This window comes from Branchiostoma belcheri, unplaced genomic scaffold (assembly GCF_001625305.1).
Source record: "Branchiostoma belcheri isolate BF01 breed outbred unplaced genomic scaffold, Haploidv18h27 scaffold34, whole genome shotgun sequence".
NCBI lineage: Eukaryota > Metazoa > Chordata > Leptocardii > Amphioxiformes > Branchiostomatidae > Branchiostoma > Branchiostoma belcheri.
Window position 1 is genome coordinate 2,216,232 of NW_017803954.1, and position 13,560 is coordinate 2,229,791.

The window sequence follows — 13,560 nt, forward strand, 5'->3', positions numbered from 1 at the left end:
GCCACTGCAGGGCGGTGGATCCTTACCCCGCCCCCCCTCCCAAAACTAACAGAAAACACCTGGAACGCTACAGCTGACGTGAATTTGTATCCCCCAGACTTCCAGACTGCAAAATACAGACTAAATTTAGTTAATTTCTAGTTAGGTGAGAAGGGATATATTATGCCAAAGCATTACTTCAACTTTCATTGGAAAAGTTTCTGTTTTGCTCTGTTCTAAGAACGCTGTCTGGAATTCCCCTTCTTTCTGAGTGATAGTTTATGGTCAATTTGGCCTCTTTTGCCTTTATTCTTCTCAACTAGTAGAAAAAGGTACTCTTGACCGAAGTTGCCTCGAATTTTGTAAGCAGCATCTTGCGTCACCTCTGTAAACCTCTCCCCATTCCCGCCTAGGCTGACTTTTAGAGTGCGCTAGATGCACTATCAGCAGCATGTCGTTTACTTCTTCTTACCTCGAGTTCAAATTTTAGCAAGTGTATATGTTTGGCTTTACTGTTGTTTGTGTAATGTCGATGTTTTCGCTTTTATGGGCGTGTCCTAATGCGACATGCACATCAATGTCCTTACTGATGCTACGCCTCATTTGCCAGCATACACCAAATGATCAGCATCGTTCAGATCTATCACTTGCTGTCTATTCAGGTTTACAGACAAACAATTTCATACAGAACACATTAATCTACCCAACGGAACGAAAAAAAACACAATAAATCACTGTTTCCGACACGTCATAAGGGTAATTAAGATATCTGTTGTACTTTTATTTCAGACTGCCAGGTGGCGCTGCTCATATCAAAATTTTGACGCAACTTTATTGACCCGTTGCTCGGTAACGGAGTGACGTGAGACAAAATCTTTCTCAGAGATTGTTAGGGGATGCATATTCTTTCACTTAGACCAAAATCTTAATAATCAATGGTTATTAAGGTCTCATTCATGTATTACTCCGAGTGTACCCCCTAAAAGAGTACCAAGTCAAAAACTAAACGGCTGTATGAACGCGTGTTTTTATTGGTGAGAATTTTCCCTTTAGCCATCCCAACTGATGTAAAACGTCAAAGCGGTGAAAGCTTGTTTGTAACTGATGAAATTAGGACGTAATTGTCGGCAGCCGCGCGCTAGGTCGGACGTGCACAGTCCATTGTTGTGAGTTGTGCGGTCGTAGGTTTGCAGCGCGGGAGGGCCTCTTGCGGACAGCTGCTAAGTGCAGTTTGTGATTCCCATAAAACAGGATTGTGTGTATAGAAGTCGTTGGCAATTTTTTTATGAGACGTAGAGTAAGTGTGCTCAACATAGCATGAAAGATATCAATTGATTTAATGTAGGATCATAGGGAACACGGTCTCGTAAGTCACTCATTAATGCATGGTTTCTAATGTATGGAAACAACTCATGAATGAGACCTTCAACCAGATGGCAAATAATGTATTCTGCTCTCTTCTTGATCAAAATTTGACCCTTTTCCATTACTGGTGTTGCTGGTTACAGACAAGATTAATGTAAAATTGACCTATATAGCTAGATATTTAAAGTGTAAGTATACTTACAGGTATTTTCTGTTTTCATAAACATCATACAACCTAAGTACATGTGGATGTTCTATAAGTTTCAGGATGGCAATTTCCCTCTCCACCTAGAAAACAATAAACAATACAATGAAGTATTAGCAGAATTATTACATGTATAAGAACTTCATTGACACAATAAAAGAACAGCAATTTTCGTAAGGTCTATATAACTAGACATACAAACAGACAAATGGTACAAAAGAATTAACCTACATACATGACTATAGATCAATCAACTTATACTTAGCAATGAATCACGTAGACGCTTTGAAAATAACAAAATCTTTATTGACATAACAAAAGTACTGACACTTTAGTCATGCCTTCTACAACTACATGTGTAGACCTACAAACAAGTGGATACTACTGAAGTTACATGCAAACAAGTGGATACAAATCTACGAATTTTATGATACATTAATCTGATTCCTATGTTCAATTTATGGCTGCAGATAGATATTTGACAGCTATATATATATATATATATATATATGGAACATTTTGGCATCACCCTTATACCAGTGACTGTGTAGATATGTAGACCTATTCTTCAAGGCACATTTTCTTAAGATTGAAACAGATCTAGAGCAGGACCACTGGCAAGCCATAGACAATGTACAATATTCATGAGCAATACCTTTTTGTCTTATCTTGTGCATCTATTATTAAAACTTTTAAACTAAAACACAGAAGACACTGTGTAATTAGACTACGGGTGCTCCCCTCCACAGTATGCCTGATTAGATTTTGTAATTTTTCTATCTTTATAAACTACTCGATGACTTCTTCCTGTCATCCCAGCAGTATAGTTTCCCAAGGTAGAACAATAAACTTAAGTGCCTGGAGCTACTATTCAGACTTCCCATATATTATGATACAGCCCCTAAAATGATTTTATAACTACTGCTATAGTAATGTATACAGGTGGTAGTATAACACAACTTCATTTGTTTATTCTCATATTTGTGAGATATATCAAATACTAAAATTACACAAATATAACCATTAAGCCATTGCAAACCAAATTCTCTAATCTCCAAACCCATTGCCAAATGCACATGTACAGCCCAACACAATTTCCTATTTATGGCTCTCGAGTTCTATACTACCTAATTCTGAATCACTTAACTGGCAAGCTGCCACATGGCGTAACCACATCAAAGATGTTAAACTGGCCAGCAAATTCCTACGGCCACAGTAACACCTGAAAAGACTGCTACCTGCATGATAAATCATATATTTGATAAGTATATTGACATATGGAGCAGATAGTGCAATCCCCTAGCTGCCGTTATCATACCTTTATCAAGCAGCATATCACCCATGACAAGGTGTAATCAACTGTAGAGAATGGAGTGTGCAGATGCCTGCTGCTCCTGAGGCTTATCTACACACTCCTGTTGTGGCAGTGAATACCAATGTCTGATGGAGTTATGCTGAGATGCCCACCGGCCACTTCATTTATTCATGACAATGACAACACATGACAGACTGGTTGGCAGCCAAAATGTGGGGGGGAGAAGTCTTTACAGATGACTGGTCGAGATATCATAGTAAAGCCGCCAAAACAGCAGCTATTTTCGAACCTGAAGAATCAAAAGTGAGGCAATGCAGCCTTTGATGAACCAGAGATTTGAAGATAAAGATTTTTAGAGAATAAAGCATTACCACCCTATTGGGCCACTGGGAAAAGACCATGCCGACGGCTGCCACCTGTCAATGTTCAACTTGCATTATGAGAGAACTGATGAGTTACATGTACATTTTTCTCTTTTCATATATCCCAGCTATATATTATATACTTATGCAAGAATGTCCTGTGTGTGCATCATACAATGGAAAACAACTTGGTTGCTCAGAGAATACCTCTCTCCAGTTCTGTAATATTTTCGATGGTAGACAGATACTCAGGCACTGGAACCATGGGGATATAGCATTGTTGACTTGTCTCTAATGGAGAAATTACTAAAAGACAACTCCTCACATGTAAGCAGAATTGGTAGCGCATGTAAAACATCCAATTAGTCATTACCACAAAGACCCGGTGGCTCCTGATTGATCCTGCAGCTATAATTAGCCAACTGACGCTGGCAGCTCTCACCTTCTGGACCCCACCCCAATTGTGAACATGTGATCCACACCATTGTGCCTACGTCATTTGTTGGCTTCACGTGCGTCATGAAATGATGAATTCTACTTCCATCCATGAATACGAATGGTGTTGTTTTGCCATAATCATTGGATTGTGGTTAGCCACAAAAAAAACAAAAACACAGCTAAGTGATCTTTCTGAATTCACCCTTCACTATCAGCGAGGACAGAAAATATAATGCAGTCAGGCCTCTAAAGACAATGGTTCCGAGTCTGTTTGAATCATATAAACAGAGAAGGTAAATGCCCACAGGGAAAGATAGATTGTTTTATCTGTCAAAATGTGCTCAAGATCCATCGGAATAAGTGGGAAAAGATGAAGATGCACTGAATGAGGTTACATATGAAGGAGCGTTCTCCTCTGTAATGTCTCAATCCAAGTAGTCAAGGAAATTGATTTTACACAAAGTGGAACGATTCCTGCCAACTGGTAAGTTATTAGGGCTCCAATGGATTGTAGAGGGAAAGGAGAGGGCCCCAAATGGGTGATTTACACACAATTTTACACAGGAAGGGAAAGAATTCATGTTTTTAAATGACTTCAATTCAAGCCTTAGTGCAGAACACTACTTACTCAAAATCTATATATTCTGAATAATATGACCACAAAGAGATAAGCTGGAAAATTAATACAAAAATGTAGACCATCCAATGCTTCATGCTGGGTTTTATACAATGTCCCTAAGGCCACTCCCAAAGGGCACTAGAACTTAATTTCATGTATGACAACAGTGCATAAATATCAGTGATGATGTTGACCTGTTTTCCTACTTATGTCTTTTTTCTTTTGACCTTTTGGCAGAAAAACATTACTAGACTATCCAGCATTATTGGCATTTAAAAACCTGTCAAGATATCACAGAAAAAGGAGATTCTACTGAATCACTACAAGGATAATGATTATCCATTTTAGGTCTTCTGGTAGCAAGTACATTTTACTCTTAAAGATTTTAGTAAAGTATTCATTTAGTAGAAATGTAGTTATGATGTTTGAAAGTAACATGTGTTGTAACATGTTGAATATTAAATCATATACAGTGTCTTGAATTAAACTTGGTGCAGCACCCACTGAACAGGTATTTGATAAATTAGTCAAAGAAATATTAGAACAGGAAATAGATGTGTCAGTATGTGTCCTGCACAGTAACACAATATGTATGTATATTAGCAGTACTATATGTTATATCCACACCTGTGCAGAAGAATATAAATCATGTCCATTTGATAAGGGGAACAGCCAGGCACATTCATTTTTTGCTGACGGGTGTCAAACCATCACTATGAATCTTTAATTACCACCTGCTTTTATAGGCCATTCACCCATATTCTACGGGACACATCATTTGTTTCCCTTGGGGAATGTAAGTGTGCTCCAGGTACTGGGACATCTGAGTACATACATGAATGTTATACATAATGTCTTATATTGTACATCCAGATATGCTGACTTGTGAAGAAAGCTTATCCACTTGTGTCACAATATTTATCAGGTCATACATCATTTGTATGCAAATCAATAATAGTGAAGTCAGGTGTGAGTGCATGCCTACTTTACCAATACCAATATTTCGTTGCCTCCTTTACTGGCCCCAATCAAAACAAGAATGTACTAACTTCTAAATGATGAATCAGGTTGTCTTTTTAATTCAATATCTAGTACACGTATGGGAAAGTTTACTGAGAAATGCACTATAACAGTCATATTGGAACGAATTTGTTTAACTCACTATCACGTGTATAGTATGGTTCAAATGGTACAATTTTGTCATGTATTCAGTTACAGTGTGGTCAGTCATTGTAGGCGTCATGTATGAGTTAAAACAGTCAAGCTGGCTGTGACAGAACTAACCACCGACAAGGATCTATATGATATATAAAACAGCCTGTTCTGTAACAAAACTGCTGGACACACGCAATATTGTCTATCCCTAAAATGCCGGACTTTGCAATTGAATGACAAGAAATAGGACTGGTCTTCTGTCCCACTTACCTTCTGGAGTACAGATTCACTAAGTTTCTCTCTGTTCACAATTTTGATTGCCACTTTCTTGCCTGTAACACAATGGACACCCAGCTTGACCAGACCTGCATATGAAAATAAAAATTCCATTATCACATTGCAATTACCATTAACATAGCTGCCACTTTTCAACACCCTGCTCTAATGATATTTGTTATTTTAGCAAAAAACACCGGGGTAAATACAATCATGCTTGTTCAAGTTATTATGTACATAAACTGTCAACAGTTCTAAACCAATCATATCTTATTTAGAGTGAATTGGTGATTTTCTGGTCATTCGCACATTTGGACAGGAACAGTCATGGAGAAAATTGAAAGCAAGTGTTGTCCATAAATTGGTACATGTATTCTTGAACTTGTAGGATGTTAGAACAACTCTATTCACAACAGTCCAGGTGAAATGCTACAACTGCTGTCTTGTAAAGTAACATCAGAATCAGGTTCCAAACCTGCACAATGTACAGAAAACATTTCTTGAAATACTCTGGGCATCATGGTCAACTGTCCCTAACATGTTCATGATGTATAGTAACCACACAAAGAGCTCAATCAAATATCAGCAAGGATGATTGACATTCATCATGCTTTATAAGTAACAGGAGGGCTTCTAGCATCACTGAAAATTTCCCTACCAAATATTGTTAGTTGCACATTTTCTTTATTCTAGGATCAGATACGGTTAAGTGCTTACATAAAAATCATATCATATTAATTATTTATTTACTACAAGGACATTCAATATTACAAGCATAAAAATATTATGTGAACGTTCAGATTATTTCATTTCCAAATTGGCCCAAACTATTTAGTCAATTCTGAAAACCAACAAATCCAAATTCATGTCACCAAATCTTGTTTGAAAAGAAGGACATTAAGACTGAATGTTTTATAACCATATATTAAGACATTGGTACCCTGTAAGTAAATATTTAGTACTGTCCTAAATTTCCTGGATGATATGCTGGGATATGGGCATTGTCTATGGACCATTCCTCCCTACACCCATGTCATTAAAGGTCTGATATCAATTCTATTGGCTTGAAAATCGATCTGCACAAGTACTTAAGGCAACAAACACGATCAGCCAAAATCAAATGCCACCTGGTGCAGATCACTAAGAATCTTGTTGTGGTCGAGAGAAAATCCATACCATGAGAAAAGGGTTCAAGACCTAAGCAAGTTTTTTAATAACACAGAGGTCTCTATGTTCATCCTGACCTCGGTACCAATACTGACTAGAGTGATAGCATGCACGTAGGCAACATAGACTAGATGGTTGCAATATTGACTGAAAGTTGTAAATCCATTGACATTTGAACATATTGGCAGTTACAATTCCATAAGAATGTAATAACCTCCACTATAACGCATGCCATTCCCATGAATCACAGCTCACCCAAAGTGATGACAAATTGTCCATATCAGATAAATGTTATCTAGTTTTATTAGCTGGATACAATGTCCCAATTTCCTCAAATCATTTCATGGGAAAAGCTATCAAGATCCATATACACAAGATGATAGTTACAAAACCCTCATAGATCAGTCATATTTCCAAAATTAAAGAAAATATTCCACACCCTAAAGGAAATATGCAGAAGATTTCATTACAGTATTTTTATCCCGTTATTCAACTAGTGACAATTCAAGTCTGGATTGAAGGCAATTTTTTTTTCTGAATTGTTCGAATTGCCTTCTGTATCTCTTGAAAGTGGAAAATATAAAGAGGAAAAGTCAGGTAGTGTCAACAAAAGCAGGCCAACAGACTTATTTCTGAGCCCATGCTGGCTTCATTACTGTATAATTCAGAAATTCACACAGAAGATGCCCTACTTCATGAATCCTGATGTGACATGCTGAGCAGACTATATCTTAAGGAATCTATATGCATAGCAGTTAGGCCACACCAATTTAATTTCTTGGTTAACGGATTCGCCGCTTCATTTTTTTCTGATTTGCAAATAAAAATAAAAATTTAGAATCAACTGCAAACTACTCATATTTTGCCCTGAACAGTTGAAAACAGTCCTTTTCATCCTAGTTGTTGCAGTTATTCTATCTTTTAATGCAATGGTATCATTAAAAGTTCAAAATTCACTGTTTAAATTTTGAACGAGCATGGTGTGTTGACTTCATGGCTCCTATCGTACCATTTTGGGCCATAATAGGATGCCTAGGCCTGTTTTTATTTTTATTTTTTTTTCGCCCGCCCGCTCCATTATTTTTCTAGAAAAATCCGTTAACCAAGAAATTAAATTGGCGTGGCCTTAAGATACATTTTCAAAAACGTCAGTAAAGATGGTAAGAAAAGCAAAGAAATACTATGATTGAAGTGCAAAATTAGCCTACTAACAACCTCCCCTTTGAGAAAATCCCATGTATTCTTTGTTAATGATCTGATTTGCTATGCAATTGGTTCCTCTCCTGACACAAATTTTTCTACCAAAGTTACTAATGTAGTAGTGGTGCCAGAATTTTCCATAGGTAGAATAAATAATACTGATTCAGAAATGTACGATAAAAAGTACACTGCAGTCTTACTAATTCTTAGCAAAGTTATTTTACTGGACATGTTTTCTGGGTGCCACCGGAATAACAAAGGTCACAGCCCCACCACTGCTGTCAGATGAAGAATTGATTGGTTTTAAAGATTTTCTGTCAGGGGAAAGCAACATTCGTACAGAAATTTACATTTTAATACAACAGCCCACACAGCCGATGTGAACTGAATTACAGTAGCAATCGTCAAGGGTGCAAATGTGTGGTTTGGCAATCTTCTGACAATCAGACAGATCCGAATCATGGTCATGAGTATTGCTGCAGAAAATGTGATACATGAGCAGTTAGGGACTTACGACACATGTCCTACATCTAGATTAGTCTCTATAACACTTGATCAAGCTATCTCCCCCCTCTCTCTCTATTCTAATAAGAACTGCAATGATTCTACCACAAAGATTATTAACTCCTGTCACTGTCATGTACTGATCACTATCAAATTAATCAGTAAGGATACAATACAGTCAAAAATCATCACTGGACTGTTAGCATACCAATTTACTTAAGTAGGCTAAAATCATACCTTCACAATTAGTAACTGTTGAATCTTTGATAAATCAGCATGCTATAAGTTCGGGTTATTTTTTTTCTTAACAGCCTTGACAGCCTTAAAGAGTTCTATCAGTGAAACTAAGAGTTAAAACAAACACAGATTCCTACTTTAGGTTGAATGCCTATGATCTACTGAATGGAATCTGTAGCTTAAAAGCTACTGATATGAAGCAAGAAAGTAAGTACTATATTCTTCGGCCATAACATACAGAAAAGCATGAAAATACATAAACAGCTTTCTTGCTTTAATATCCTGTTTACAAGCAAGCAAGTGTAGTTTCAGAAAGCTGCTAGGGGCCCAGTATTTCCCTTAGGGCAAAGACCATCTGCAAACACTGGTTGTAAACCATGCTCGTAAATGTGACCAACTAAAAGTGGTGATCACCCTGACATTGCAGGGAAAAGAAATCATGTTCATCCATGCAGCACCTGCTAGTGATGCAGGACATTAACACACAAACTATGGCAATAAAACCTGAGCAATATGTAGTGCACTGCATAGTTAAACATGGCTTGTTTCTTCATTACATGGTAAGGAAATTTTCCTTTCTCAAAGTTGCTTCTACCAAGTGATCCGGATTCAGCATTACTTTTGAGCAATTTGACAGCAGCCACTGTGCATCTTTCCTTTACCACCGGAGCAGGGATGGAACACTCCTCCCTGACATCAAGCTGGAAATCTGGACTGTCTGTAAGTCCAGGCTGTGATTAGACATGTCCCCTGTACTGGCACCCATCTGTCTGTCAACATGCATACAAAACCCCAGCTCCACCCAGATCAATCAGGAGGGAAGACAAAGTAATGCATCATAATTAGATTGCCACACTTTATCAGCAGGAAATGGAGATATTTCCACTGGTATGGCCGACTCCATCTGGAGACTTTCCAGTTGGGCGGAGCTTTCTTTGTCAGTGTGGTGACAGCAATCTCTGATAAGCCTCGGTATTAAACATGCTGATGATACAAGTATAAATGATACCGCTTTGCGTGTTAATGGTATTATACTATTAACCATGCACACATCCATATATATTCGTCAATGTAGCTGTCAAGTATGTAAAATGGTGTTAGTAGAGGGGATCTACAATTAGAGACAGTGGTACTGATGTGTGTAAATATCAGTGGTATTGACATGTGTATTGGTGATGTCAGTGGTACTGATATGTGTGTTGGTGATGTCAGTGGTACTGATGTGTGTGTTGGTGATGTCAGTGGTACTGATGTGTGTATTGGTAATGTCAGTGGTACTGATGTGTATGTTGGTGATGTCAGTGGTACTGATGTGTGTGTTGGTGATGTCAGTGGTACTGATGTGTGTGTTGGTGATGTCAGTGGTACTGATGTGTGTATTGGTAATGTCAGTGGTACTGATGTGTGTGTTGGTGATGTCAGTGGTACTGATGTGTGTGTTGGTGATGCCAGTGGTACTGCTGTGTATGTTGGTGATATCAGTGGTACTAATATGTGTATTGGTAATGTCAGTGGTACTGATGTGTGTGTTGGTGATTGTGTGTGTTGGTGATATCAGTGGTACTGATGTGTGTATTGGTAATGTCAGTGGTACTGATGTGTGTATTGGTAATGTCAGTGGTACTGATGTGTGTGTTGGTGATGTCAGTGGTACGGATATGTGTGTTGGTGATGTCAGTGGTACTGATGTGTGTGTTGGTGATGTCAGTGGTACTGATGTGTATATTGGTAATGTCAGTGGTACTGATGTGTGTGTTAGTAATATCAGTGGTACTGAGGTGTATGTTGGTGATGTCAGTGGTACTGATGTGTGTGTTGGTAATGTCAGTGGTACTGCTATGTGTATTGGTAATGTCAGTGGTACTGATATGTGTATTGGTAATGTCAGTGGTACTGATATGTGTATTGGTAATGTCAGTGGTACTGATATGTGTATTGGTAATGTCAGTGGTACTGATATGTGTATTGGTAATGTCAGTGTTACTGATGTGTGTGTTGGTGATGTCAGTGGTACTGATGTGTGTGTTGGTGATGCCAGTGGTACTGTTGTGTATGTTGGTGATATCAGTGGTACTAATATGTGTATTGGTAATGTCAGTGGTACTGATGTGTGTGTTGGTGATTGTGTGTGTTGGTGATATCAGTGGTACTGATGTGTGTATTGGTAATGTCAGTGGTACTGATATGTGTGTTGGTGATGTCAGTGGTACTGATGTGTATATTGGTGATGTCAGTGGTACTGATGTGTGTGTTGGTGATGTCAGTGGTACTGATGTGTGTGTTGGTGATGTCAGTGGTACGGATATGTGTGTTGGTGATGTCAGTGGTTCTAAAGTGCTACATGTAATTACTTCCATGTGCAGAAGTAATGTGGCTGAGCTGTGGGTTTGTGTACCAGTCTGTCTGCACAGAGTAGGTTGAAAGCACATAGGTGGGGAGAGATTGACATGCAAAATGATAGGAAGTCAAAAGCTCTGACATGGAAAAAGTGGTGAATGTGAAGGTTTCAGAATCTGTCCAGGACTCACCATGAATTATTGATCAATACATGTGAATTTAGGAGGCTAGTTATGATTTGTTCTAATTGACGTGTAATGGAAACAGTTAGCTGAAGTTGATTACATAGAATTACAAGTCAGTGCAGTGGCCACATTGCAATAATGCTGCATATCCACTGCAAAGCTACCCGTGCAATGGATAACCATACTGGATACTCAATGTCAGAAGTTTAAACTCTCATCAAGGGTCAAGTTCAACTCAGGGTCATATGAGACCCAGACATCAGCTTTGCAATCTAAAATCAATATACCAATAAACTGAACTAAGCATTAAACCTTTGAGAAGGATAGTAAACATTATCATCCTAAGAGCAGCATAATTTGATCATTGCATTGGGTTTAACCCAGGGAATTTTTCAAAGCATTTTTAGTCAGTGTCTTAAAAACAACGTCAAAATGCTGGTATATTTCCTTTTTGATATAACAGAGATGGGGTTTTGTGCACGTGAAAAATTTGCGCGAGAAAAACTTGCGCGTGAAGAATCTGCGTGTGAAGATATGCAAATTAGCTGACTCCCAAGGGATTTGAAAACTTTTTGCTGTTTTAAACTTAAAAGTTGGAAAAAAGACAAGAAAATAAAAATTTAACATCATTTTGCTTGCATTCTAGACTACATACCCTTGTTTTGTCCATTTTTTTGTGATTTCAGGTTGTTTTGAAAGGTAAAGTTTTCACGCGCAAAAAAGGTTGAAATTTGCGCGTGAAAGAATTTGTTTAAGAAAGCATGAAATCAAACTTCTAGAATGGAGAAAAGCTTCAGATTGTTAAATTTTACCATCCTAAACCTCATACTAGTAACTTTTCCATGTATTTCTTACAAATTCAAGTGACTTTCAAAAGGTCAGGTTTTATGGAAATTATGCAAATTAGCTTATTCCCCAGGGACCAACATTTTCAAACAAAAATTTTGGCTAACAGAGGGAAAATTATACCAGAGGACAACATTTTCCTGCCTACGAATTTGGTACTGCATATTTTCTAACATATTTCTAAGACTTTTATTTTTCACGCGCAAATTTTTCACGCGCAAGTTTTTCACGCGCAAATTCTTCACGCGCAGAAAACCCGTTCCCGATATAACAGCATGATGAAACAACATGTTTTTTTTTTAAATTACTTCTTGCTTCGAGGTTTAAAAACTTTTGTACCTAATGTTACCTAAGATTTTGTATCTAATGTTATCAGAATACCTGCATGTTCTCAAATTTAGGGATAACTTGTTTTCTGTCGAACAAGCCAAACCAATTTGTGTACATCTATAAAAGTATGTTTGTATGGCCTTGCTGACACAAGACCAAAGTACAACGCACCTTTTGTTTGTAGAGGTCTTTAAACAAGCACATTACCATTGAATGAACACTCATTTGCAAACATTTGCAAATATTACTGTACACACATGGTGCCTGAAGAACCCTGTAATGCAAACACTTATATCCGTCAAATGAAAAATGGCACCTGGTCATGTTTGGGCAATTTTGTAGTTTAATTGACATATGGTTACAAGTTGGTTACATGAACTGTTTCACAGCCCTTGGAATATTAACTGACTAGTGCATTTTACTTGGGAAGCATGTTACTTTATGATATCCCCTTACCTTTATCAAACATACATAATCTTTAACATTTTAGCCCTGAATAGCACCATTATTATCTGACAATGTTTACTAGGATTGCCCGATGCACTGCAAAAAGACGTTTAATAGACGGTATAAGAATACATGATATTTTCCATGACTTGTGCCCTCATTCACTCACTACTCACTATCCAGTTTAGTGTCTATAAATCATAATACATAGAACTAGATTTCCCCGACATCATACCTTTGCCAAATGATGTTAGTCTTTATGACTGACAATTTGTAGATTATTCCTCCTGATTGTGCAAACAGGATCCTCATTTTCATGAACTATATCAATTTATCATATTCTCAACCAAAAGACAGATATATCAACAAACAATGCCATGCTAGCATTTTCTCATAAATTATGCAAATGAAGTCCTGATTTGAATACATTATGTTTAATGATGTTCACCTTCACTGAACTTTCAAATACCACAAGTATGAAATTCCAGACAGTTATCATTACATAATTATAAAATTTTCTCATTAAATATTCTATGCATGCCGATGTGATATGTGGTAACCCATCCCGTACAAGTTAAGGTAAATCAGAAGGG

General features: G+C 37.6%; 1 protein-coding gene across 1 annotated transcript in view; it reads right to left on the reverse strand.

The window, feature by feature from the left end:
- LOC109475629 (serine/threonine-protein kinase BRSK2-like) overlaps positions 1 to 13,560 on the reverse strand; it is a 41,930-nt gene that overhangs the window by 20,612 nt on the left and 7,758 nt on the right. The window contains exons 2-3 of the mRNA XM_019776366.1: positions 5,709 to 5,803; positions 1,547 to 1,632 (exon numbers count right to left, since the gene is read on the reverse strand). Coding sequence (XP_019631925.1) covers positions 1,547 to 1,632; positions 5,709 to 5,803 — 181 coding nt within the window. The remainder of the gene's footprint in view (positions 1 to 1,546; positions 1,633 to 5,708; positions 5,804 to 13,560) is intronic.